The 25,665-nt window shown below is 41.6% G+C and overlaps 1 protein-coding gene across 1 annotated transcript in view; it reads right to left on the bottom strand.

Moving 5' to 3' along the window:
* The window catches only part of tenm1 (teneurin transmembrane protein 1), a 215,412-nt gene that overhangs the window by 95,645 nt on the left and 94,102 nt on the right, over positions 1-25,665 (bottom strand). Inside the window, exons 6-8 of the mRNA XM_037779353.1 lie at positions 22,539-22,712; positions 9,452-9,654; positions 5,905-6,112 (exon numbers count right to left, since the gene is read on the bottom strand). Coding sequence (XP_037635281.1) covers positions 5,905-6,112; positions 9,452-9,654; positions 22,539-22,712 — 585 coding nt within the window. The remainder of the gene's footprint in view (positions 1-5,904; positions 6,113-9,451; positions 9,655-22,538; positions 22,713-25,665) is intronic.

Below are 25,665 nucleotides of genomic sequence, written 5' to 3'. Positions count from 1 at the left end.
CCAGTAACCGGCAGCACGACGTTATCCTCCGCAGCAGCGCATCACTACAGAAACCAAAGTCATTTTCACCTCCATCACCCGTCATCGTCACTCTGATGGAGAGGAGTGGCAATCATCTTTTTTCCTCCCACACTGTCAGGAAGACTCGCAAAACCTTTCCACACGTGTCTTTTTCTCTTTTGGAAAAAAACAAAACGCTTTGTATACACAAACTCCAATATTGTATCTGGCACATGACGCATGGAATAGACAAAAAAAAACTCATCTGCAAGGTCACTGAGTTCTTTTTAATTAGGGAAGCTCACTGCTGAGCTGAAAGGTGCAGGGTGGTAACAGTGATATAAGCTCCATATCTTTCAGGTCAATGTCTCAAATATAAAAATCTCCAGGCAATTAACAGGTAATGTATGGTGAGCCATGTCTTTATTTGTTACATTATATATATTGTGTGTGTGCATCCGGGAGACACCCTCTCGCTTCTTTCCACTGACTAAACCCTCTCCAGTTAGAAATCAGTCATGCCATAAGTTATTGCAGTTAAATGCTATTATAAAATGGGTGCTTCCAGCCAAGTGATCTGATTGGTCAAATAAGCATTGCAATTGTACTTTATGAGCCTGTAAAGTTTCAGCCACGCTTTACGACCCTTGGGCTTTATGAATTTATGAAAAAAAAACTGAAATGTCCGCTCAGCTAACTAGAGGCATCCAGCCGGAAGCTGACCACCTTTTTCTTTTGTTTATCATCTATTTTGTTAAAAGTTCCAGTTATCTGTGCGAAACTTTTTCTTGTACTTTTGATTGCCATTGTGTAAAAAAGATATAATATTCAAGAGCATGTGTGATGACAGCTGAAGTGTAGCAATTATGCATAATTAATAGCCCTGCAGGAAGCGCCACTCTCTCCGCCTGGGTACGGGCTGAGTAGAATTAAAGAAGATGGGGCTGGAGTGGAGGTGGCGAAATGGCAGATATCATTAAGCCGGAGCTTTTGTGGGTCACATGTAAATGTCAATAACAGTGGAGGAGGAGGAAGGGAAAAAAAAGGTTCTCTCTGCACCTGCTGCTGTTTTTCTGGACAAAATGGAAATGTTCGAAAATCCCATTTGAATCCACATAATGATGTCTATTTTTTCAAATCAGCAGCTGTTCTTCTCACCTCTTTTTTTTTTCTCCAACATTTATATGTGACGCATTTATACATTTGAGTCACAATCACTGAGACAAGACTGCAGAGTATAGTGTACACACATATCAGCATATATTACAGTTTATTTATCAGCATTTGTGCTGACAATATTCTGTCCTTTCTCGGCAGCATCACAGAGTTAAGATGTAACTGGATGCTGTGTGTGTGTGGGTGGGTGTGTGTGTGTGTGTGTGTGTGAGGTGGTCAGTGAACGGATGACAGAACAACGTAATGTCTTGTGACTGATACAGGTCAACTGACCAAACACACGCAGCTTTGATTGTTCTACCACAACTTACCGCTTTTTATCTTTATCGAGACGATGATTACAGTGATTATCTAAGACAGCGTTTTCAGTCCCATGTAATCACATACCTCATTACTCCAGCAAGCGTGTTTAAAGCTGCGGTTGGTAACTCTGAACAAATATGATAAAATGTTATTTTTATAAAACGGTCTCTATATCCTGACAGTAGTGCATGAGACAGGTAATCTGTGAAAAAAAAAACATGTTCCTCCGCGTCCTCCTGTGCTCCTAATGGCATCTACCAGATTTCAACGTGCCCGAAGGGAAAAAAAGCAATCAGAGCCGAGGACTCACTGCGCAGCGGTCAGTCACTGCTCACAAAACTCGCAAACTCTGATCAACCACCACGATGCGATGTTATCATGATACTTAAGTTACGATAAGCTCTTACTGCGATCTCAAACATTTCGCGTTATGCTGAGTATTGCGATGAGACATATTGCTATATACATTTTTTTCAACTGCAAATTATGCAGTTTGTCAACATCTTTTATCTTCTAAGATACAGTTCTCACCTTGTTCATCTCAGAGATTTCATTCACATATCTTGAGGTCAGAGGTCAAGGGGACTCCTTTCAAAATGGCCATGCCAGTTTTTCCTCGCCAAAATTTTGCCTTTTTTTCAAGCGATAGTTAGCCTTCTACCCGACAAGCTAGTATGACACAGTTGGTACCAAGGTTTTCTAGTTTCAGATGCTATCTGTACCTTCACTCTAACTCTTAAACTGAACCAGCAGAGTTTTTCCTTGTAAAAATTAAGCATAACTTTGGAACATAATTTATCATTCTTCCAAAAAAGCTAACACCACAGGGTTGGTACCAATGGATTACTTTTTATAGTTTCACATAATACCAGTATCTTCACTCTAGCTTTAAAACTGAGCCGGCTACAGCCTCTGAAAGAATAGCGTCTGGGCCCACCGGCAGGCTGTTGGATTGTTAAGAGGTTAATAGTTTATATAGTAAAAGATTGATAATTGACGTCCGTATATTGATACAATATTGCCACGCAAAATATCGCGATACTGGGCAATATCGATTTTTTCCCCCACCCCTACAAAGTATTCTTGTAGTGTACTGTTTCACTGTAAAATGAGAAAGTTTGTGACCTGGCAGCCATGTCGAAAACAGTCGAGTAAAAACCAAGCACCGCCCATCGGCCGGAGCAAACTTTCGCAAGTTTCACAAGCAGTGATTGACGGCTGCTGTAGAGACTGCACGGCTCTGATTGGTTGTTTTCTTTCGGGCAATGTGAAACATTTGCCATTAGGAGCACTAGGAGGACACAGGGGAACATGATTTCTTTCACAGATTATCTGTCTCATGCACTACTGTCAAGATACAGTGACAGTTTTATAAAATGTAACTTTTTATCATATTTGCTCAAAGTTACCAACTGTAGCTTTAAACACCAACACACGTTTTATGTCGTATCCTGTACAGATTGTAAAGCCCCCCGAGGCAAATTTGTCATTTGTGATTTTGGGCTATACAAATAAAAGTGACTTGACTTGGCATGTCCCCTTGTTTCTGTGAAAACAAGCATATTTTTGCACATCAGCATCATTTCATGTATTGTTTTCATATTCTTCATGGTCTCATATTTTCCTCCTTGTCAGACTCATACACTCTATTGATTATATTTTATTTTATTTATTTATTTTTACGGCGGCCTTTTGCTATTCTCTTATTCATACTCTGTGTTTCTTTGTTGTATCCGGTTACTATTTGCTGCGGAAAAGCTCAATTTCCCGACAGAGATCATCTCATTTCTCCCTCGTCTCCCCATAAAGCTCCACTCTTGGCTACAGCACGCCGTGTCTCTTATCAGGATTTATTGTACTGTAGCTCAATGGTTTTGATTTTCTGCCTCCAAAAGCAACTCAGTGTCTGTTTGTAGCCCTTGTTAGAGCTGTAAATGGGCAGTGAAATGAACTTTGACATCAATCCATTAATATTATTTTTCCTCTTTGAAGCCAAATCACTTGATTAATTATTTGGAAAACCAAAGTGGACGAAAGGCTGCTATTCTGAGCCCATCTGCTGCGTCTATATTTGTTTTGATTATCGAAGAGCAAAAAGAGGAAAGTCAACTATTTATTTATTTGTGAAACGCTGCCGTTTCCTGTTTAGCTCTAAGTATGGGACTCAAAATAGGGCTGGTATGTTCCAGACTTTATAGACAGCACACGTGTCAACAAATGTTTGACAGGTCTGAAATAAAATCTGTGTTTAGCTGTCGCATGCTGTCAGTCATTATATAAAGGACTCTGTCAGTAGGACAATGAAAGATGTCTACAGTACAATGTTTTGGCACAATGGAGCTGTTTACTGATTGGCTGTTTAGAGGTCGTTGACACACATATTTAGCTTATAAGTGTCGAGAAAGCTCGCTGCAGTGTTCCTGATCATTTACTGAATAACACGCAAACTAAATAATTCATGGCCAGTTAAAAATCAGCATGACGAAAATCTCAAAATAGAGTTTCAAGCAGTGCTTCTCATAATATCTGTTCATCACACATTGTATGCTTTATAATTGCCATATCACCTGTCTGCCACATATAAATTATCAAGTCCCCCCACGGTGTTACTACTACATTTCCCAACACTTTTTTTTGTTGTTGTTGTCATTTCAACACTGTATTCTCTTAAGGACTACTGGACAAAGTGGGAGTGAAGAAACTGCCCTGGTAATTATCCACTTGTCTATATTCAGCCACGTACTCTTGCATTATTCACATCCTTCAATTTACACTGCCATCCGTGTGTGTCATAGCAATGAGCTGCAGTTAGCAAGCCCTGTCATTACCACAGGAGCTGTCCTCCCCTTTCCAACGGCTGTCTCTCGCCATGCCAAGCTCACTCTTATAATGGGAAAAGTTCCCTTCAAATGTCAATGAGTCTCAAACTACTCTTGGCCGTGTCCTTACGTTTCTGCATATCAACAGACGAAAGGGGTATGAAAGGAAAAAGAGTGAAGCGACCCTGAGATACAAACAGTGAAATGCGCACAAAACACAGTTATATAACTAACTCAGGTCAACTGTAAGCAGTGTTCAGACTTTTTTTTTCAATAAAGTAGTTGTTAAAAGAACTTTTATATGGTTTAACCTGTCCTCAGAATACCAATACCAGTGAATATGTCCATGATTCATGATACCCAATACTGGTAAAAAACAAAAGTAAAACAATAAATCCCATGTACTTCAACATACACTCCTTTAGTGCCGTTTGCAAACTGTTTTTTGTTAGGAAGTTAAACAGGTCATAATTCCCTCTATTATCTATTTTATACTGCTGTGAAAACATCTCCTTCGAACAACTGGATTTAATCAAGTTTATCGCCAAAAACTACATTTTACAAGATTACATTTGAACACATCATGATGACGTTAGAATTTACCTTCGCCCAATACTCATTCTTACTGAATAGAGCCTGAACTGATCATAACGTAAATCAATGGCACCTCTCGTTAACGTTAGCTGTTAGCTCCGTGCAGGATTGTGCTGCTTACCGGCTGCTAACAGCTCATGTTAACTAGCTCTCATCCTGCCGATTTCAACATGGATTTGTTGTTCGCAATGTAGCATTATCAGAGAAAAATTAGGGTGCTTCCTCTGGACGCGTCGATAGTGAGTTTACTGCGTCCCAAACACATTTTCTGTCGCCGTTAGCCTTGAGCCCTGACAATACTATACTGTAGAAAAATCGAGTACCGTCACGTTTTCAGAATTTTGGCACCAACTTGGTATCGAACTATTGGTTCTTGGAAGATATATTCTGCATTTAGGATAACAGAATATGAATATGGTATTGAAGAGCATTATAATGTATGTGCCCAGCTGAGATCTGGTATTTTACCACTTAACTGGACGGTATATCAGTCTGGAAGAAGCCAAGTGGATTTGTTGAATGTGCTGTTTAACTGATGTAGAAAATGAGTCATCACTTTGTTCTCTATCGCTCTTTTTACTGGGAACTGTGCAGTATTTTCTTTAGTAAGATAAAGAAATAGATATTGATTTTGTAAATGTAGATGACCTTCAGATTAGCCTAAGAGATGAGAATAAAATCAATTTATCAAGATAAACTGTAGGATGTAGCAGTTCTTTTCAGCGTGCATTTCATTTGAAACATATTACTTGGAATATGTTATTTGAAAGAATAAAGTAGTACTTTATCATGTGGCCATTTATTTTTGTTCTTATGCGTATTACCGGAAGATGTGTGCTTTGTGAAATGGTGGCGTCTTGAAATCCCATGTGGGACGGTCCAGATGTTTTGCATGACACAGAAATACAAATAAACTATAAAAGAACACATATCCATGCAAACACTACATGTGGAAGAAAGAAGGGGTTAGAAAGGCTCCCAGTTTCAGTGAATCTGTAATATTGCTCCTCACCTATGGGCGTGCTGTGGAGTAACACTTGCTCCAGGTTGCGTCCGTCGTTGTAGAGAGCGAGGTGCCAGGTGCCGGGGTCCATGTACTCGATGAAGCCTGTTTCTTGGAGGCCGCTCAGCAGCAGGCCTTTGGGAGCTTTGGCAGTCGAGACGGGATCAGTCAAGGACCTGGGCAGCGCCTTCCCGTCCAGCAGCTTCACAAAGTCGAACTGGACACAATATACGGTAACACAGTCAGACAACATCATCCAATTGGAAATGAGCGAGACAGGAATTGACCAAACCTGCATAAACGCAACGGAAAAGCCAGACCTTGTTCAGTGGCGTGTGTCTGTTGTTTGGTGAGCTTTGCGAAACTGCCAATTGAATGCTATTGGAAGACTGCCTGCATACAAGCAGCTGGGGAGTAGCATTAGATGTGGATATCAGATGCGAAAGAGGGATCCGGAAAAAAAAGGAAGGGAAATCATCATCCGTGGCAGCTCAGTCCTCCACCAGACATGTTCACAGCAGTTGGTTCAACAACTTGACGTGCTGCTAATAGCACAGGCAGACTTTACCACCCAGGTTTTCAAATGGAACAGACTATTATTTCGTTTGTCTAAACCTTTCTCTGTGCTTCTCTCTCACCCTCTTTAACTTTCCCCGCCACCCTCGTCTCTCCCTCCCCCCTCCTCTCCTTCCTAAAACCTCCTTGAACTAGCAAGCACTCGCTGAGTCTTATTCCCCCTGAGGGCTGTGTGTCACACTAGTGTCAAAAACAGCTAATTAGACCTCTTCATGCAGGCGAGAGCCGGGGCGCACTGATGTTAAAAAGCAGATGACTCAGTGTGTGTGTTGTATACGTGCTTCTTGCATGGCACAATGCTGTTGTACACGGTGTAAGACGCTGGCGTGCATTGTTTCTGGAAACGTGTCAATTTATCTAGACTGAGCTGACTGAATCAGAAATGTCTGTTTCCTTGTGAATGCGGCGTCTTTGAGTTGTTTTGAGGATCTCAGTCCACATGGAGAAAAATGGCCAAATCTCTCGACTCAGACGAGGCCAGATGACTCTAAACCACTGTTTCCCACTGTGTTTTAATAAAGCCAAACTCACAATTGAATTGTTTTCGTTTACATATTTTCTGTTTCTGTTGTCAGAACAAGTATAAAATAATAATTTCTTCATGGCTCATAGATTCTACTTGTTAAACAGGCAGACAGCGATTCCTGCTCTGCTGCACTCAGACGTTGATCAAATCGTTATTTTGTGCTCGCAAACAATCATAAATACAGTTTATTGACGCCTGTGTTGTGTGATTGGCTCTACTGGCATTTGAAATGAGTGATCACGGACAAGGTTAGAGGTGTCAGGAAGTTGGCTTCCTTACTTCTTACTGCTACACAACCCCCCTGACCTTTTCTGAGCAGGCATATGTCTATGGAATTACATTTGTAGGCTAGGTACCTACCGCGATAGACATGTGTGCCTGTGGTGTGCCTATTTACCATTCTCTCAATATTTCCCCACTTCCTCAACACATAGAGATGCCCAGTACAGAACAGTAAGAACAAATCTTTCACACCAAATCTTCTAATTGAACTTACTATACTGAATCTACCATTATCAATGAACGAATCAATAGCTTTTAGTCTGAGAGCACCGTCGTGATGCTACATACAGTTATTTCCCGGGTTAAAAGCTTACAGAAAGAAGTGTGAGAATCACAGAAACAATCATAATGTTAGAATTCCGCTCCAGGGAGCTGCTGAGCTACAGTATTAACTATATAAAAAGTGCTCGTGTAGGTCTGGTTTTGTACTGAACTGAACATAACAGCTTGAACCACTAACAATGTGAACCAACTACTGAACTGAAGACACTGAACGTCATGGCCTATGCACGCCGATGCGTTCACATTCTGCAGTACAGTATAGAGTTGGACGATCTTCTTCAAAGTCAGATCGACCCATCGTAACCCCGTGAGCTTGCCAATCTTTTTTCTTTTGACCGCAGTGAAAATGTTGCTTTTGAAAGGTTAAACAGCAACAAATATGGATTGAAACAGAATATTCCGTTATATAAAACATGTTGTGAATTTTTGAAATTATTACATCTATCTTTTATCAATACATTTTGACTTTTGAACTGAGAGAGAGGAGGACTGAGTGCTGCTTCACTCACTGTGTGTGTTAGAGAAACTAACAGAGAGAGGGGAAGAAAATGAGGAAGGTGGACTATCGTACGCAATGTTTCTGTATAGGGATGCTAATTTAGATTTATTTTTCTGACCAATAGCCGACCCTTGTTAACCGATCACTAATCGTTAACTGCCAAGATTAGTGCGTTGCATACATGGGTGCTGTGGTTGAAGTGCCAAACAAGCCGTCCAGCTGCAACGATAAGCCGAACAGGTTAAATCCGTCATTTATCGCCAGCTGCAGTGTATGCGCAAAACAGACAACTGAGTGCCCGGTTCACCAGACAGGGAGAATTAGCAGCCACGATGCTGCGTGTATTGTCGTGGACACATGCAGCCATTTTCCCAGTAAGTTTCCACCGCATCTCTTAGTTTAGCTGCGAGGTGGTCAGCTGTGTGTCTGCCTGGCGTACTATCTCAGCCCGGTTTAACGTTAGAGAGTGTCCGACAGACCGTGTGTGTGTGTGACGACGGTGAGTATGAAGGAAACAGTAACATTATAGCTGTGAATGTAGCAGTGCAGTGTGTGAACAGTTTATTTGTCAAGCGTGGGTGTGTGTTTTTATATCCTGACGTGAAACTATGATGGGGCAAATTAAATTTAATATTAATTTAATATTACTACAACTAATAATAATGATGATTTACTACATTTATGGTAGAAACAGCCAAATATCATCCTTACAAAAGGCATCTATTGGCGATAATTCTGACCATCCTCTATCCCCGAGATCATCGTCTATCGGCACAACCCTGGAACAGTAAATACTGATGTGCACTTGAGTGATGATGCAATCGCTTAGCTTAAAAGAAGAACAAGCTCCAAGGTCAGTGGGTCTATGAACCGAACTGAACAAAATTATTTGTATCCGCAAAGTGATTTGCGATTTCCACCTGCATGGTTACAGATAATCCTACAGGCAATGTGATTGGAGATACAACGGCTAATCAGAAATGACCTACTCCAGTCTTCATATTAGCTGAATTTGTGCCACACTATAATACACAGGCAGGTTGAGAGCACTCAGAGAAGGGGTGTTGAGAGAGCAAGAGAGACACTGTGTGTGGACAACAACAGCAAACACATAAATATATTTATTGAGCAAATAATATATTTTTGTTTGCTCATAAATATTTCTTTGCAAGATATTTTCTCTACAAAATATCATTTATATAACGCCACATACATAATTGTATTCGTGAGGCCAGAATTTTAAGACTCGTCGCATTTTTGTGAAGTCAGCTCACTCAAATGAAAGACCAGAGAGGAAAAAAAGGTGCATTAGTGTGGATGTGGTTCGTGGTACTTCAGCAAAAAAAAGCCCATCTGGGTGAAGAGCATGCTACAACAGGAGCCTCCTTTACCTGAGTGTGCGTGGGCGGTATGTTCCTGCGTCCGTAGACCCCGAGCAGTGCGTTGTGTGAGAGAGACAGGTTGAACTTGATGTAGGTCGGATGGTGCACGGTCATATGAAACCTCCAAAAGAGTCCCGGTGAGATCGCCTGGCTCTGCTGGGTTCCAGTGTCGACCTCGCCGCGGTCGATGGCCCGGCCTCGCACCCATTTCTCTGCAGGTAAAAACCACAGACAGGTGATACGGTTAAATCACATACTGTAGATTTATCTAGCTAGACAGACAGCGAGTTCTATTCAGTATCAAAGGGAGCAATTAATAACCAAAGTGTGATGTCTTTAAACATCAGTGTGATCAGCCCATCTGCTAACGAAGTGAGACCGAATAGACGTCGGGAATGACTGAGCGCTGGTGAAAATCCTGCTTTTCAAGAGACCCCCGCTTTGGCAATCCTTGGGATGGGCTCTGCATAAAGATGAACTGCTTTAGAAAGGAAGTGTTTTGTCTGAGCGCTGTCCGCTGGGGCTTTGTCATGTGCTATATTAGCATCTTCTAACAAGAAAGAAATGCATGTATGTGTGCGTGAAAAGGAGAAAGACAGAGAGGCGGATGAGGGAAAGTGAGGAGGGCAGGGGCACGCACGCATTCACAAACAGCGTCACGGCACACAGATAGTGTCTTGAGTGAGAGCATGTCTTTGTGTGTGAAGAGAATAGGTCTTTCCAGCAGTCCCCTGGCCATCAGCTCCTCTCCTCTCCATAAGCCTTTATCAAGCACCAGGCCCAGAGTCTTTTGTGTGGGGGAGCGGGCGAGGCTCTCCAGCCCTCTTTGTGTCGGCCTTTATGGAGAGATATATCTCTGCTTCTAAACTAAGATGGAGAAAATATGGTGACAGAGGGGAGCCAGCCGATCGTTACGGCCACAAAGGCAGAAGAACAGTTAGGGGCAGATTCATGGACGAGGCCGCTCGCTCTCAATCTATAATGCCTGCAGCTTTACCACTCCATTACGGCGACCCCGTGCCCACCCACAGGCTTGCTGGCATATATCACATGTAGTGTCACACAGATAGAGAGTGGTAGAGAGAGCAGGCCCGTGAGTAGCTGCCGTTTCTACTGATGCTGTTCGTTTTCAGACGTGCTAGCGGCGTGGCTCTAGGGATGGCAATGATTGCAGTTCTGTCGGTCTGTCAATCCACCACTTTGGTTCAGACTGAAATGTCTCAACAACTATTTGATGGATTACAGAGAAATTTTGCACACTGACATTCATGGTGCCCAGATCCTAATTACATTGGTGATCTACATGACTTTCTATCTAACACAACCCAGCGGGCAACTCCGGAGTCTGAAAAGTGAAGCCAATGCAGAAGTGCCTTAAATCTGCATTCTTTCTAACAGCCAGCAGGGGGCGACTCCTCTGGTTGCAAAAAGAAGTCTGATTGTATAGAAGTCTATGAGAAAATGAGCCTACTTCTCACTTCATTAATTACCTCAGTAAACATTGTAAACATGAGTTTATGGTCTCAATCGCCAGTTTCAAGTCTTCATCAATACAGCATGATGTTCACTTAGTAAATTATGGTCCCATTTAAAGTCAAATAGACAATAAAGCAGGGTATGCTTTAGGGCGTGGCTACCTTGTAATTGACAGATTGCTACCACGGTATTGTCCGGTCTGAGAGTTGTCTGTGTTCTCATCTTACAACTTTAACCCTTTCACAGTGCGTTTTCAGTTCATGAAAGTTAATGGTAACATTTTGGGTCGCCTAAAAATGTCTTATTCAGCGTTCAGTTGCACTTAGCTCCACCCTCTAGTGTCACTTCTGGTTGCAAATAACCAAGATGGCGTCAAAATGCCGAGCTTGATGGTTCAAAACGGCATTCAACAAACCACGTCTTTACATCCACTTCTTATATACAGTTTATGGCACAAACATAATGACAACCTTATTTGTGTTTTTTTAGTGAAATGTCTCTACAACTATTGGATGGACTGTCATGAAATCTGGTACGGACATTAAATTCCCCCTCAGGATATACTGTGATCACTTTTAGGATCCCTTAACTAATCACTTATTGCCATCATCAGGTCAGAATTTAAATTTTTTGATGAGGACTCTCCCATCAGCCTCAACTGTACTTTGTATTTACTGCTAATTAGCAAATATTAGCATGCTTACATACTAACCTAACATGGTAAAGATTACAACTGCTGAACTGCAGCATGTTAGCATTGTCACTGTGAATATGTTAGCACAATGGTGTTAACATTTAGCTCAAAACACAGCTGGCTGGAGCCATATTAACATTCTCACAGAGCTGCTTGGCTGCATGGCTGAAGACTCTTAGTCTGGTTTATCTGAGTCTTGTTTCTTCTCCCACAAAATGTCAAATATCATGCTAATAAATGCCAAAGCATTGGATTTTTCCTTTTTATCTTCTATCTCCTTTATCTTCTTCTTTGGACTACGGGATCGGGGGGGAAAAAAGTGAATTGATTAATTGGTTAATTGATTGAACTAGACTGAGCTGTGACAAAAGAGCTGAACAGAGGAAGGGGGAAAAAAGACAAAAGGGAGTAAAACATGAGAGGGGGATGAGAACAAAAAGAGCATTCAAAAAGGTTCGTAATGAAAGGAGAAAACGAGAGACAGGTGTCCTCTGTGAAGCATAAATTGTCCCTGTACTAAAACATCTACCGAACAGAATAAAAGCAGCTTGGCTGAACTACGGTATGCATTCATGCATTCCTGCCGAGTCTACCTCAGCAGTCTATTCCTTTTACAGCTAATCCTCACTCCTGTGCTTCGCCACAAAAAAAAATAAAGGGCAGCAGAGGGATGGATGTCCCGGGGAAAGCAGCCTTTTATTCAGCAATAGATGAATGGGACATGAATAGGGCATGGCAGTTGGCAGAACACCGGCAGGCATACAGGCGGGCCGACGAGCAGGCTGACTGGCAGGCTGGCGGGCAGATGAGCAGGCAGGTCCTTCTGATGCTAATTACTGTATAGCGCCTCACCCAGTCTGATGCAACGCGGGGACAGAAAGCGGCGCTCAGGTCAGCCGCGAGGACTGATGGCGGGGTGGGAGAGACGAGGGGGATGGGGAGTCGTAGAAGGGAAGAGAAGAGACGAGAGGACCGTGTCCAAAGGGGAGGCGGCGGTGTCAAGTTACAGCTGCTGATGCAAGAAAGAAGAAAAACCCTCCTTGCATCTCTCTCTCTCCTTCTGTCTCAGCAGTAGAGCATAATACCGCAGCCCCAGTAGAAAGAGGAAAAGATCGAGGCATTTTGGGAGTCCCGCAGAAACCAGACGGATCGCATGGTGACTAGGGCTCCTCCAGGCCTCCCCGGCTGCTCAGATTACTGCTGTCAATCAATGTGTTCCACCGAGCACCGTGGCCCCGTGTCTCTCAGCAAAAACCTGAGACCATTCTTTGAAAAATATCTTTCAAAACAGAAAATCTGTTTAATTCCACTTGGCAGGCGAAAGAAATACAAGCTTAAACAAGCCGACGTGCGAGCGGGGAGGTAAAATTTCTTCGCACCTTGCTATCTCGTGGCTTTAATAAGCGAAAAGCAGCTTGAAATTCACATTTGCTATCGGTTACTTACAATAAAAAATAAAAATAAATGGCATCGCATGAATCTCCTCTTGCGCTTTTCATCATTGGGTTGGCAGCGAGTTGTAAGCAAAAAACCTATTAAGGTTTATTTCAAAAAATGTTGAGCTTCTTTAAAGCAGTGATGAAAGCGTTATTCCTGTCTGCCATCAAGCACAGCGTGCCCTTGATGGAAATGATAGAGGGTTAGCGTGCAGGTCTGCTTAGAACCAACCGTAGAATAATGACTCTGCCTCAGCCAATTATGCCGGTAGTGCGGCGTGGTGTACACATAACACAGCTAATGCCCTCATTGACACTTCTCACCCACAATATGCAGCGCATATTGCAATATTTTCTCCTAGATTAGCCCTTGAAATGGTCCTATGCCACAGGACTTCTCAATTAGGACGGTTTTTAACTTCTCCCATTTCTAATGACTAGCTAACGTCTCCACATTGTCATCCATCCTTCTTAGAAAATGTGTGGAAAGTCAGTGTGAGTTTGTTCGTCCGACTGTTGTCTGAGTGTGTCTAGTTAGTGTGTGTGCGCACCGGGCCAGCGAAAGTGATGAGCTACATTAGGACTTGGGACACAAGGTCTAATTAATTTCTCTTGCCTACGGGTTATTCAAATAAAACAATTACACCTGTAATCTATTTTCAAAGGAACTAAACTGTCTTTGCAATTAATGTTATTATCCCTCAGATTCTAATGAAGCGAGAACAGACTAAAAGTGCAGCCGGGGTCTTGGTGACGGGACATGTCTGGGGGGACCGGAACTGTGTGTGTGTGTGCGAGCGTTAGTCGATACCGAAGCCTGTGTGTGTGAATCTCACACACATTGGTGCAGACAACATTAATAGTGTTCCAAATGCAAGAGAGATTGAGTTTGCCGCAGGATGAATAAAAATATCACAATGGGCAAGGTCTCTATAATTACTTGGATTCAATTAAGGGCCTTTTGAGCAGTTGGTTTAATAAGCTTTCAGCCTCCTCTCTCCACTGTGCAGCCTAATGAGTGTCAGTCAGAGTCAGGAGAAGATAATGCTCTTGGCCTCAGGGCCTTCCATTACTCTGCCGTCCTCACCTTCTACCATCGGGCCTCGGGCTATGTCTATGACAGACAAGTCTGTTCACAAACTCATTCCGTCCATGACACTCTGAGTGCACTTACATTGTTACACCTGTAATATGTGTTGTATAAGTTGACACATGGAGAGAGCACTTGTGTTTTTTTTCTACTGCCCTCTACTAAGCTCACACTAATGTAGTCTGGGCAGAGGCCTGGAAGGAGTAAACCAGAGATACCCATGCTACTCATTTTGTTCAAGACTTTTTTAGTCTCTCAGCAGCTGATAATCCTCTACTTAAAGGGCACTAAAAACATATTTTCTATGGCTGTCAATCGATTAATTAATTAATTTAATTGCGATTAATCACATGATTGTCCATGATTAATCGTAAATTAATCACACATTTTTTATCTGCTCAAAATTTACTTTAAAGAGAGATTTGTTAAGTATTTAATACTCTTATCAACATGAGAGTGGGCAAATGTGTTTTCTTTATGCAAATGTATTTACATATTTATTATTCTAAATCAATTTACAACCAAAAAGAACAACAAATATTGTCCAGAAACCCTCACAGGTACTGCATTTAGCATTAAGCCTCTTTCGCGACAAGCTAGTACGACATTGGATAGGTTTTCTAATTTCATATGATGCCAGTATCTTCGCTACAACCTAAAAAATGCACTAAAGAAATTAATGTCGTTAATGCCTTAACGCGTAATTATCTCATTAACTTTGACAGCCCTAAATAATATATCACTCACAGGGGCCAGTTCTCTGCAGAAGTACTTTATCTTGGAAACTTTATGTGCAGTTTGCTGATAATAAACAGTATTTTTACTTAAGCGATATTTTAAAGGCATGACTTTTATTTGTAATAGAAAACTTTTTTTTACATTGTTTGCCAAGTATTTCTGTATGTCTTTAAACATTAACAAAGATGCACATATTATCACCATTACTTGATCATTTTTTTTTATTTGTACTAACATTTGATGTATTTTCAGGTGCTAATCTAAAGTGTAAACTATTCTGGATAAACAAAGTCTCTTCAAATTTAAGTTATTTTAGGACCAACATGATCAGTGTTACCCATCTTTTATAAATGATGTGTAAATGTACTACTGAATCATTTACAAGTTATTTACTATGCTCCCTGCATCCCCCTAATTTAAACTGTAAACTATTCCACCATGTACAAATACAATACACACTACAGAGTCCATAATAATAACACACAATAGCCAACTGCAATTTTTAAATGTAGTTGACTCATTATTGTTTTCCTGTGAAATACTGGATACTTCAGAGCTTTTACAAATCTTCAAAATGAAACAATCTAAGAAGGAAAATTCACTCACGCACTGTGGTAAAAATGTTCACAGGTCATCATGAACACACATGAGCTGAAGTTATACCTTCCGCATCCGCGAGTGACGCAACTCGTGATTTTTAGGTTGTAGCGGGCTCAGTTTTAAAGCTAGAGTGAAGATACTGGCACCATATGAAACTAGAAAACCTAAGTAATCATACTAGCCTGTCGAGAAGGAGGCCAAACAACGCTCCAAAATTACACTAAACTTTGGTGAGGAAAAACTGGCAAGGCCATTTTCAAGGTCCTCTGACCTCAAGATATGTGAATGAAAATGGGTTCTATGGGTACCCACGAGTCTCCCCTTTACAGACATGCCCACTTTATGATAATCACATGCAGTTTGGGGCAAGTCATAGTCAGGTCAGCATGCCGACACACTGACAGCTGTTGTTGCCTGTTGGGCTGCAGTTTACCATGTTATGATTTGAGCATATTTTTTATGCTAAATGCAGTACCTGTGAGGGTTTCTGGACAATATTTGTCATTGTTTTGTGTTGTTAATTCATTTCTAATAATAAATATATACATACGTTTGCATAAAGCAAGCATATTTACCCACTCCCATGTTGATAAGAGTATTAAATACTTGACAAATCTCCCTTTAAGGTACATTTTGAATGGATAAAAATGTGTGATGAATTTGGATTAACTATGGACAATCATGTGATTAATTGCGATTAAACATTTTAATTGATTGACATCCCTAATATTATGTGCTACATTAGGTTAATACTGATACATCATTGTGGAAATAACTAATTTCAACTACTTTATATACTGTTAAATGGTTTAATCTGTGTTGTATTGTCCATGCTCATGTGATTTGAAGAATCTTGATATGTTACGTAACTGGTAACTACAGTTGCTAGTAGTAAAAAAAGTACAATGTTTTACTCTGAACTGCAGGAGAGGATCAGTGTGAAGTAGCATAAAGTGGAAATACTCAAGCACCCTGTTTAACCCCTTTTGGGCAAAAGTATCGTAGTAAATAATTTTTCATCAAAAAGGAAGTTGGAGTCTGTTTACCAAGAAGATAAAAATTGACTTTGATATTTTTTTTTTGGCCTTTGATGTCAGAGCCTAAGACATCAATCTACTACTCTCAAATGTCAAGAGTGAGCGCTACAAAGCCCTCTGCTCGCCATAAGATGTGCCATCACTGTGAATACCGACTGCAGCTTGAAATTATGTTTTAATTTCTTCATCTATATTTGGATGTGATGTTTTGAATGCCGGCTGAGTAACGGACAGAAATGGTGCTGCTGTTAGGCTTTCTCAACTTGAGGCGCTCAAGCAGGGGGTTCACTAAATGATCTATACTTTCTCTGCATGTGTGTGTGTGTGTGTGTGTGTGTGTGTGGGCGTGTGTGTGTGTTACATCCTGAGACAGTATCCCAGCGTGAGAAAATCAATGAGACCAGTGTAACAGGGACCAGTCCATCACATGCGCACATGCACACGAACACTCATCTCTCCCACTGACACATCTCCTTTTCCCACATACATGCATACGATATGCACACTCTTCTGTATACACACACACACACGCTGCTCAGCCTCCCCCCCCCCCTCCTCTCTCGCTCTCTCTGCACGCAGCCTGGAATATTGATGTGCTCTTTAAGAGCCCTCCTCTCTGTCTGTGTCACATTCCATCCATCTACACACCCATTTCCAACCACACCATCGCATCGAGTGAAAACAATTCAGCACTAACTCTCCTTTCATACACATGGTTTTACGCACTCATCGCATTGGCTCAGATGGCATTCCACAGGCTCCACAACATTTCATCATCCTCGCATTATAATGAGGCAATATGCCGCTCTACTGTATGTCAGTTTGTATCATTTCATATCATTAATATATCCGGCGGGGCCACGTTGACTGAAATATCACTCTCAAACTTCAATGTACTTCATTAAGGCAGGGAATCCACTGACAGAAAATTTCTTCTCTGGGCACTTCTGCTTTCATCTGCACCAGAGGAATTTCTCTGTGTGTGTGTGTGTGGGCATGTCAGATATAGAAATAGGGAAAAGAGAAAGATGGAGTGTGGGTGCGCGCACCTTCACACATGCACATCAGCCCGAGGTTGATTATCATGGGGGTGAGTGGCAATTAATGTAGCACTAATTAGAGAGGCTTTTATGTGTGGAGGACTAAGAAGGGCTCCTGGTGATCCCTGCAAACGGCAGGAGAGATAGCGCGGAGAACATAAAACACAGCGCGCGCGGCTTGACAAGACACTAGCCATACTGCAGATGACACAACATGTCAATTAGTATCTGGCGCCGTCGTGCTGCAGGGGCTGCCTCTCGTAAGGTAGATTACAATTCCGCCGCTCCCGATCCTGATTTTTCGTCGCCGAGCCAACAAATCAAACAGAGAGCCTATCTTTATGGCATTGATGTTGACATAAAAACAACAACACTAAAAATACATGAACAGGAATACAAGCAGATTACTACCTTCCAATCATTCCGCTGAGCTTGTTTCATCTCTCCCCACTGTGTCATCAGTTTATATCAAAACAAGCAGAAACTGATAACTATCCTCCAATCAGTCTCCTCAGCTATCTTTATGCTCCCACTGTTATGTTGCTGCTTGTATTCATAGCGGCGCATCGAGAATAAAATCATTTATTCCAGAATAAAAAAAAAAATGTTGCTGCTTGGTTTCTTTGTTTTGTAGACTAAAGTCATGACTAATAAGTTGTTTCATGAAAATCATATTTTAATGTCAGCAATTATTCAGCTTGTGCCACTTTTATGATGGATCTTTCAAACATCCTTCAAGTAGATTGGGCTCCATCAATCATCCTTCTCTCCTCCCATCACTCTCTCTGCCTACCTTGTTGTTGTTTTTTTTTTTCATTTCCATTCCCCGCAGCCTCCTCTCAGCAGCCTTCGCTGTGTAATCTAGGGGATTGTGTGGTCTCTTGGTGTGAGAGGTGATGGGTACAGCAGGATGAGCGTGATAATCTGCCACACTGGATTACAGCCTAATCTCTAATCTCTCTGGCCCTCCTCTGCCCGGGGACCACCTCCGCCGTGCCAATTTTATTAATCTGAGCCCCCCCTGCATCAACGGCTTAAGCTTTGCCCATTTTGATTTCCCAGCTTCCGTCGAGCGTATAAAAAAAAAAAAAAAAAGCAATAGGAGTTGAAACAATAGATTGTTGTGACGCAACACACGGAAGTGAATTCCGTGACCCCTGCGCGCTCTATCGGAGGATTTAGCTACTGATGAGAGCGTTAATCCTCAGAATGTGAGGATTCATCAAGAATAGTTGCTTTAGGGATGTCCCAGGTTGTCTAAATTGCAGCGGGTTGCAGTTTGGCTGGCGCAGTCTCTGTATAAGTGCTGAACATGGGCTCCAACAGCATCCAGTGTAATATCCATCAGAGGCAGTCTAAGCGTGAAGGTTGCCGTGTCCTGCCTGACTTCATGACCTGGAACACTCACAATTAATGTCCCGTGTCATGGGGTTAAATTGGTGTTAGTAATTCCTCTGACTAGTTGAGAGACGGCCGAGTGGAGAAAGGCTATTCCAGTCACGTACTAGCTAAGAGGGAACATGATTAACCAATTACCTTGCCTTTCTAATAAATGAGTAATCAGTTCAAGGCTGATCTCTGGACTGATGTCTCTCTATCTTACCGGAACATTCATTGTGCCGACTAGTGTGTTATGCATGCAAGCCAGAGCTCTAATGCAATAGAGACTGATTGGAATTCATGCCAATGGATATATAGTCAGTCTCAACATGTTCCAATCATAATGTTTAAATGCTCGTATTTACATTTCAAGAAGAAATTCTATTCTTCCTTCTATTCCATTAAGTGTGCTTCCATTAAATCCTCCAGCAAAAACAGTGTGTCCTTGGAGGATTTCTTCTATTTAGTGAAGTGTGCAGAAGGAGAAAAACAGAAGTACAATGAGCTGAATATTCTCAGGAAGGTATAGAAATTAGAATAGTATGTGACCTGACTCCACATTTGTGTATTTGAGCTGACCTTTCTCGCTCTGTGTGTGTGATGTCTTGGCACAGGGGGTGTTTAATAAAAGGTGGCTCAGAAAAGCAGAGCTTATTGTGAAAAGCCCTGTTTTATAACGCCTACAGCTACTGTGAGCAGACACTAACGTCTGGTTTACTTCATGACTTGATCACATCAATTCACGGTGAAGAAAATCACAGCCATCGCTCACAGCCACAGGGCAGCACATATCAAGTATATAATATTAGGGCTGAACGGTTTTGAAAAAACATGCAATTGTAATATGATTTGCGATATTTGAGGGAATGATCATTTTTACATCATTATTCTCATTTTCACTGAAACACATATTAAAATGATTATGGTATGATTTATGCAGGAATCTGTACCAAACAAAGATGGGGTTTTTTTTAAGCGTGTAGAATATGATGTGTAGGCCAGCGCATCTCTGTAGCCAGCCCTGTCTCCTAAAAAGTACGTTCCCATACAACTAAACTGCATTCTCAATTTCATTTGGATGGAAACATATTTTGTCGTGGATTACCTCTGTCTTTGACGTATCGCAAATACGTTTGTAAGTCAGCGGACAGCCGCAGCGAGTGACATAGTACAACAAGCAACGCGCAGAGCAGGTGACCTAGTATATCGAGCGACCGTTAATGAAAATTAAATGGTATAATAATGAGAATAACAAGCGAGAAAGTCTACTACGGGCGGGTGGGTGATGTGATGTGATGTTATAAACCTAAACCTAACCCAGTAGTTTTGTTGCCTAAACCTAACTAAGTAGTGTTGTTGCGTATTTTTTTTTGTTTCAATTTACAACATTAACCACGTGTTTAAAACAGTAATTGTAATCCGTGAAAAATACGTTTCCCACAAAAGTAATTGAAAATGCAGTTTAGTTGTATTGGAGTGTAATTTTGTGGGAGACGGGTTGCTGCAGCACCACAATATTTAATTCAAAACGGTATTTTGACACACATTTCGCCTTTAATAAATATTGTGCCTCTTGTGATTTGAAAATTGTAGAAGGTCATATTGCAATTTTGATAAAATCTGGATTAATTGCGCAGCCCTATAACATATTATAGTGAAAGCAAAGCAAAGCAAAATTTAACTTTTGGCAGCATGTTGTCAACCAGCTCAGGAACAACTAGAGATGAACTCAATACTGCTAAAATCCATTCTTAGTTCAAGCTGTTGCATTGCTTCGCTTTCAAACAATACATCTTGGGTTCAAGTCAGGTGTTCATAATGTCGGCTTTCTTTGTACAACAAGTGCTAAAAAATGATGTGTAGATCTACAACATACCATTTAACGACGTTGCTATATCAAATAAGACTAAAGCTGGGTGATTTATTTTATAGAATTAAAGTAATTAGCCTTTGAAACTATCAGCAGGATTGTGCTTCTAACGGCTTCCATAAGATGGAATTACTGTTTAAAGACTGACTGGCTGTCTGCTACCGTTGTATTTTTAACAGACTGATTTCTGGGTCTGTTTCTTTAATGTCATTTAGCAGACATTCAAAAAAACAAAAGAAATGGTGAACATGTTGGCTGCAGCTGCAGTGAGGCTACAGGGTGGCATCAAAGTTATTTGTTGGCTTTATATTAAATGCAGTGCATTTGAATACACATCCTGTTGGTTGACTGGAACACTGTTGCATATGCTTAAAAGAGTACTAGCATTGCACTCCTATTGCATTGTCAGTGGACATTTAAAAACTAGAATCACCGCCTCGCCGTTGTATGCCTCCAGTACTCAGTCAAGTTGCAGTTTACGTCCATGTCTGTCCAATATGTCATCACTTTATCATTTTATCCTATTAGAAATTCGTCTGAAATTGTCATAATTAGGATAAGAATTCTTGAGTTAAGAATTCATTTTTTGTGAGGTCACCGTGACCTTGACCTTTGACCACCAAAATCTAATCCGTTGATCTTTGAGGCCGAGTGGACGTTTGTGCCAAATTTGAAGAAATTTCCTCCAGGCGTTCCTGAGATATCGCGTTCACAAGAATGGACCGGACGTACGTTTGTATGTACAGATGGATGGACGTACAACCCAAAAACAATGCCTCCCCGGCCACGGCCGCCGCCGGCCTGGAGGCATAGAAAAGGATCAAACTTGATACAGCAGAACCAGAGATAGAAGCGTTTTATATTCCACACATTCTTCTCACTAATAAAAACCTGGCCCTTACATTACCCACAATGCAACCCGACTGGCAACAGTTCGGTCGGAGATTCGGTCGTGTTAGACCATTAGTAGCTAATGTAGCCTTGAGCTGCTAGCCTCAAGCAGAGATGAGGAGCGAGCTACAGAGGTCTAGAAAGCTCACTTCTTTCTAACTCCACACCCACACATATCTTTTGAATTTCAAACATGTAGTCTTCACCCCAACACGATTTATCAGACACCGCGCTGCCACAAAAGACTTTACTAACTTTTTTTCCACAAATGCAGTAGTGCTCCCCAAGGCTCAGGCTGTAAACACACTTTAATTTGCAAAATCAGTGGAGTTCCCCTTTAACACTGAAATAAGATATGACCTCAGATTTTAATGCGGCAGTAAAGGCAACCTGCATGACCAAATGTGATAAATTTGACTACAAAAAGCCTGACGTGAAGCTAAGCCTAATAACTAGCCTGACCAGGACCAGAGGGAAACGTTTCTATGGTATCTTAGGTCGCACTTATTTAAACCTCATTTCCTGAAAATAAGCACGACTTTCTAAAATTAGCCTGGTTTTACTGCAGATCTTGCTTTATAAAACACCCTGCTGGTTTAACTGCACACTTGCCTTATTGCTTTTAAAACGTCACATAAATACAAAATAAAGGCAGCCAAGCACAGTTAAAGTGTGTGAAATGTTTAAAGGCAGAGTTCATTCAATACGTTTTAATATTTACGAAACTGCAAATTAGGCGGCAGTGTTACATTTGTTTTGTTGTTACAGACGGCCGAATCCCGTCAATAGTTAAGTGCAGAACATCTGTTATTATGGTGTACACTGTGTATGTGTGCCGGCTCACCTCTGTCACCAGCGTGTGTGTTTTCAGGGTTGAGTGTGTCCAGCAGGTGGATGGAGCTGGTAGGTCTGGTTTTGCTGCGATCCTCCTGTTGATGATCTGCCGAGCTCAGGCCGTTCTCATACAGCTGGCTCTCGCCGTGCCGCAGATGCCAGGTCAGCCCTAACAGGTGGACCGCTGCACACACACACATACACACACACACACACACACGCACAGTGACAGCCAAAGGGAGAGGAAAAAAGCAGATAGAAAAGATCATTATTCAAGGCATGCAGAGAGGTGTGTCTGAATCTTCTTTAATGTCCATCTCAGAGTTTTCAGTTTATGTGCTTATTAGTTTCCGGCAAGGCAGCAGACAATTAACAAATACACAAAGAACACACACGCGCACACACAAATGCGTCCGGTATCGGCACGTACACATGCGTACATGAGCACAGGACGTGGCAGGGGTGGGCAATTAAGGCAGATCTTCAGAGCCTGAGCCCAGGGCTGGTATTAAAGCGCTAACACAGTCTTTTATGCATGACTAATGATGCTTTGAAAGCTGCTGCCGATTCACAATCCATATGGGCCTTTTAAACAACAAAGGGTAGGGGAGGATGGGAGGATACTGGATTTCCCCTCCCACTCATAAAACTGTTTACTAGGACAACAATCCAGCATGCTGTTAAATAAAAAACAACTAACACCTGGCCATTAAGGAAATTAATTAGCGTCTTGCAAGGCTGTCAATAAAATGTTGAGTAAAACATTCACCTTCCTCTGACCAATCATCAGGTTCCATTCATGTGAGAATGTACTCCCAACACTGCTTTAGTTTCGTACTTTGGAGAATCTAAGAAGGTAATGTCCTTTTGCTGATGTGAAGAACAAAGCAAATGAAATAAATCATTGCAGGTTTTTTCTCCTTTGACACATTCGGAACATCAAACAAAAGCAAAGACTCAAATCACAAAGTTACTATGCGCTGGTGGCAGTCGGAGGATGGCTGCTGAATGCAGATCAAGGTAAGGAACTTCTAACGACTTCAAACGTCCTCGCTGTCTGTCTTCTTCTGTCTGCTGATTGCCGACACCCAGAAAAAGCACTTGACACGCGCTTGCTAACGCTCGCACAAAATGGCTGCTTAGGAAAAACAAATCCACAATTATACAGCATGACCAACACAATCACACAGGTACGGCAACGCACTCACACAAGTGCATGAAATGTACCTGCTAGTTTCATGTATGCGTGCACTCACACCTACACGCTCGCCCACACTTGATCTCCAGCTGATGAGGAATACCTAATTAAAACTCCAGATAGTTCAAAGCCATTTGCAGTTACTTTATGTTGCAGAAGAAGCACAGGGAGAAAAAAAAGAACCATTTTCTCTGCAAAGCAAATCTTTGATGAGCTCTGAGAGTTGAAGCCAATTGGGTCCCATGCTCCACTCTATGGCATCTATGGGGATCAGCAAATCATACATTTCAACTTCTGACTAGCCCTGGCCACTGTTGGTTTAGCTATCTACTCATGCACAATATGAGCTCTTCTAAGCAGAACACTGACGATTACTGGGGCCATGAGGGAGACGTCATGCATCATTTAGTTCAGACTAATTGAACTGTCAGCCTGTGACGAGACCAGACATGGACACGCGCAGATTCTTCACATCAGTGTGAAGTTGTTTCCCCCTCTTCACTGTAGTTTTTCTTATTTTCATTTTAAAAAGATGCAGCGTGGGGGATTTTCTCATTAACACGTCGCTGTGAAATTAGTTGTGATGACTCATTCTGATGATGGTGGGGGGGGGGGGGGGGTATGACAAACAGTAACCCAAGTGATCTGCCTTGTACATTCAATTTCATGGGTTTCAACAACCACTGCTGTATTGTTGGATTGAATGAATACAAAACACAATTGCCCCCCATCTAGACCGCAAGCATATCAGCCGCGTTTTTTACTTGCATGTTTCACGCAACAGATACTCTCATTTTAATATATGCAGCTGTCTGCACCGGCTCTGTACAGGCTCTGACTCAGCTGCGTCTTGCCTGAAGCATTTTACACGTCAAGTCTATTTTTCCGATAATATGCGCTTAAACTATAAACATTTAATCGTGATTAAACTCATGATTGTCCATAGTTTATCATGATTAATCGTAAATTAATCACACATTTTTATGTGTTCAAAATGTACCTTAAAGGAAGATTTGTCAAGTATTTAATAGTCTTATCAACATGGGAGTGGAAAAATATGCTGCTTTATGCAAATGTATGTATATATTTATTATTGAAAGTCAATTAACAACACAAAACGATGACAAATATTGTCCAGAAACCCTCACAGGTACTGCATTTAGCATAAAAATATATGCTAAAATCATAACATGGCAAACTCAAGCCCGGTCAGTGTATCAGTGTGTCAGTGTGCTAACTTGACTATGACTTAACCCAAACTGCATGTGATCATCATAAAGTGAGCATGTCTGTAAAGGGGAGACTCGTGGGTACCCATAGAACCCATTTTCATTCACATATCTTGAGGTCAGAGATCAAGGGACCCCTTTAAAAGTGGCCATACCAGTTTTTCCTCGCCAAAAGTTAGCACATTGGAGCATTATTTAGCCTCCTCACGACAAGCTGGTATGACATGGTTGATACCAATGGATTCCTTAGGTTTCCTTGTTTCATATGAAACCAGTGTCTTCACTTCACCAGCCTTAAAACTGAGCCCGCTACAACCTAAAAATCGCAAGTTGCATTAATGATTTAGTTTGCAGTGTTTATTCATGGGCAAACTGTAACCTACACTGTACATTTACTGCCACTAGACAACTTCAACGCTAACCTTTCCCTCTGCACCAATCGCCAACACTTGTCTGCCCTGAGCACAGACACCGTTTCTCTCTCTCGCTCAACCACACACACTAGGCACGGCCCCATTGAGCCAAGATCATATGCATCAGTGTTGATGAAAAAACAGATCAGGACTAAAGGCTTACCTAGGCGTGCAAATCTGAACAGAAACAATTCCTAATCCTTTAGTAGAAACAAGATTCCAAACTGAAGCAGTTGTTGATCACTCGCGGCCCCTACCGCCCGGTTAAGAGTAGTGAGGAGTCAGCAGTCATGACGG

This window comes from Sebastes umbrosus, chromosome 9, assembly GCF_015220745.1.
Source record: "Sebastes umbrosus isolate fSebUmb1 chromosome 9, fSebUmb1.pri, whole genome shotgun sequence".
In the NCBI taxonomy this organism is placed as follows: domain Eukaryota; kingdom Metazoa; phylum Chordata; class Actinopteri; order Perciformes; family Sebastidae; genus Sebastes; species Sebastes umbrosus.
Note: the sequence above shows the minus strand (reverse complement) of the source record. Positions and strands in the feature narration are given on the sequence as shown.